Source organism: Odontesthes bonariensis, chromosome 19 (assembly GCF_027942865.1).
Source record: "Odontesthes bonariensis isolate fOdoBon6 chromosome 19, fOdoBon6.hap1, whole genome shotgun sequence".
Taxonomy (NCBI): Eukaryota; Metazoa; Chordata; class Actinopteri; order Atheriniformes; family Atherinopsidae; genus Odontesthes; species Odontesthes bonariensis.
In genome coordinates this window covers 25,402,920-25,405,357 of record NC_134524.1, presented here as the reverse complement: position 1 = coordinate 25,405,357, position 2,438 = coordinate 25,402,920, and the positions used below count along the sequence as shown (strand labels likewise).

Sequence of the window (2,438 nt, the reverse complement as noted above, 5' to 3'; positions counted from 1 at the left end):
CTTGTAAAAATCATGTACACGTTCGGTATGGTCCAAAGAATAATAACTGACCAAGGGAAGGAGTTTGTAAACGAGGTGAGAAGCTTTTTACATCAGTAACAGTGTTGGTGTCTGCATCTGTAGAACTGCCTTCAATCCAGTTCAGTTGTTGTCATTCTGGCCCATTTACAAACTTGTGGCTCATCATACTTCTCCATGAATGAAATCATTCATGGAACCATAATCTTTTTTACATAATTTGTCCACAGTTAAATGAGAGAATTTTTGACATGCTCCACATTAAGCATTCGGTCTCCAGTGCCTATCACCCCCAGACGAATGGCCAGGTAATAAAAAATACAATGTTTTTTTTTTTTTTGTACATACCGTGCAGGGAATTTATGCTTTAAAAAAATAATTTATTTCATTTTGATTTGTACTTTTTTATTAATGTGAAGGATGAGCGGACTAACCAAAACATCAGGCGTGCCTTAAGGAAATATGTGAACGATGCTCATGATGACTGGGATCTGCACCTCGATGCTGTCATCTATGGCATCAACACATCTTCACAGGTGGCTATTCGTTCTAGCTTTTTTCTGTTTCCTGTTGTCTATTTATAATCCTAATGTAAATGTGCTATGTGTCTAGGCATCCACAAGGCATACACCTTTCTATCTGATGTTCCACCGCCATCCAGTGTTGCCCGAGGTGCATAACGCCTGTCCCCTGACAGACTTTGAATTGGGCAATCCAGAGGAGGACATTGACAGTGCGGTCAATAAAATGAAAGCGGTGAACGAGAAGGTCAGTTCTTAAAGACAATAGGTGATGATCAGAATAGGTGTGTTTTAGCCAGGCCTACAATGACTATTGTATTGTGTCCACTACTGTATTTTAGGTTTTGCAAAACATTGAAAGGGCACAGCAACGCCAAATGAAGGGATTTGCCACCCGCAAGGGCAAAAAATTGCCAGTCCGTCCAATTGGTGTTGGTGATCAGGTGCTGGTGTCGCAGAACCCGAGGAACAAGACCCTCACAGAAGGCCTGTCTGCCCGCCACAGAGGGCCATATACAGTTGTAGGCCTGTCGGGAAAAGGTGTTGCCACAATCACTACAGAGAAGGGGACACGGCAAAAGCACAATATCTCTCGTCTCAAGCCATATCATCGAGTGGAGAGTAAGAGTTATCTTATCTTTTGAAGCTTAATTTGTGGAGGTGATCTGTATGACATTAAAGTTAATTTCTCTTTTATTAATGTTTTGTTGGTATGTTAGCAGGCCACGATTGTCAGAGGCTGTCAGTCTATCATGACCACCATGGTTACAATTCCTGTTCCCTGAAGCAAGACCATGGATACGCCTGGTTGGGTGACAAATGGGCCAAAGACGCAGGTCCTTTTCAGGATGCCCTGGCAAGTGACTTCTGAAAAGATTATTTATTATTATTTAATTATTAATATATTTTTTTTGTCACTGACCCATAGTACTGGCATGCTGTGTGTTAATTATGGCTTACTCCTGCCATAACTGTGAGCATGACATGCATTGTAGCTGAAATATGTCCTGGACACCATCCGCCCAGCTAATGAACTCCTCGTCAAAGATGGAGAGGTCTGCCTTCTCCGTGAGGATTTCTGGAGTTTGGGTCTCAACAGGTGCATGGATTCGACCGTGAGTATGACCTTTCGATCATTTAGGTAGCCTATATTATGACCAGACCGCAAGGATGACAATTTTGTTTTCTTTTTAGATTGGAAATGCCTGTCTGAAGTTGGTGCGCGAGGCTGCTCTAACGCATGTAAATCTGGTTTTGATTCATTTATTTACCTTTCTAAATCTTTAGTGTATGTGTTATGAAGGTGTATTTTGTTAGAAGTGGTTATCAGTATGTCTCTGAGTAGGGAAAAGATGTCCATATTGTGGACATGTTCGTTGTCCCTACATGGAAAGCGGATGCGGACCCCCTGTCTAACCTGCCGGTAAGTGTCTTTGCAGCAGTATGTGTATGTTTATATATATACACTTCCTCCGAAATTCTGACAATGTTTATTGACCTATCCATATCAATGCCCCATAGGACAGTAAGTGTGTATTTCTGTCTGTGAAATTATTCCCGAAAAACAGGACAACGTGCGTTCAAGGGATGCCATACTTTTTCCTGCTTGGAGCAGGCAACCAGGCCGAGGGGATCACTACTTGTTATGTGTTGAGTGAACATTTGAGTCTTTCAGACCCATTTCTGCCCTATTTAACAATTTACAAATTAACCATGTTGATGGGTCACACAAAATGTATGTCTGCAGGTGTTAAAAGTTCAAGACAGGCAGATGATCTTTTTGGACTCTCTTCTTCCTGAAGGTTTTGGAGATGAGGCATACAGAGCAATATTTAGGTTTATACATGGGCCTAGTTGGCCTAGTTCCACTGATCTTTTCAAAGGTTTTCAAGCCTTGTT

At 41.7% G+C, this 2,438-nt stretch overlaps 1 protein-coding gene across 1 annotated transcript; it reads left to right on the top strand.

Annotated features, from left to right (window-relative positions):
* The first annotated feature begins 471 nt into the window (after nucleotides 1–471).
* Nucleotides 472–2,221, top strand: LOC142369304 (uncharacterized). Its single transcript, XM_075451641.1, has 8 exons — nucleotides 472–554; nucleotides 631–786; nucleotides 881–1,160; nucleotides 1,262–1,395; nucleotides 1,535–1,654; nucleotides 1,734–1,781; nucleotides 1,885–1,962; nucleotides 2,108–2,221. The coding sequence occupies exons 2-8, from the start codon at nucleotides 661–663 to the stop codon at nucleotides 2,195–2,197; spliced, it is 876 nt and encodes a 291-aa protein (XP_075307756.1). The 5' UTR covers nucleotides 472–554; nucleotides 631–660; the 3' UTR covers nucleotides 2,198–2,221.
* The last annotated feature ends 217 nt before the right edge of the window (nucleotides 2,222–2,438 follow it).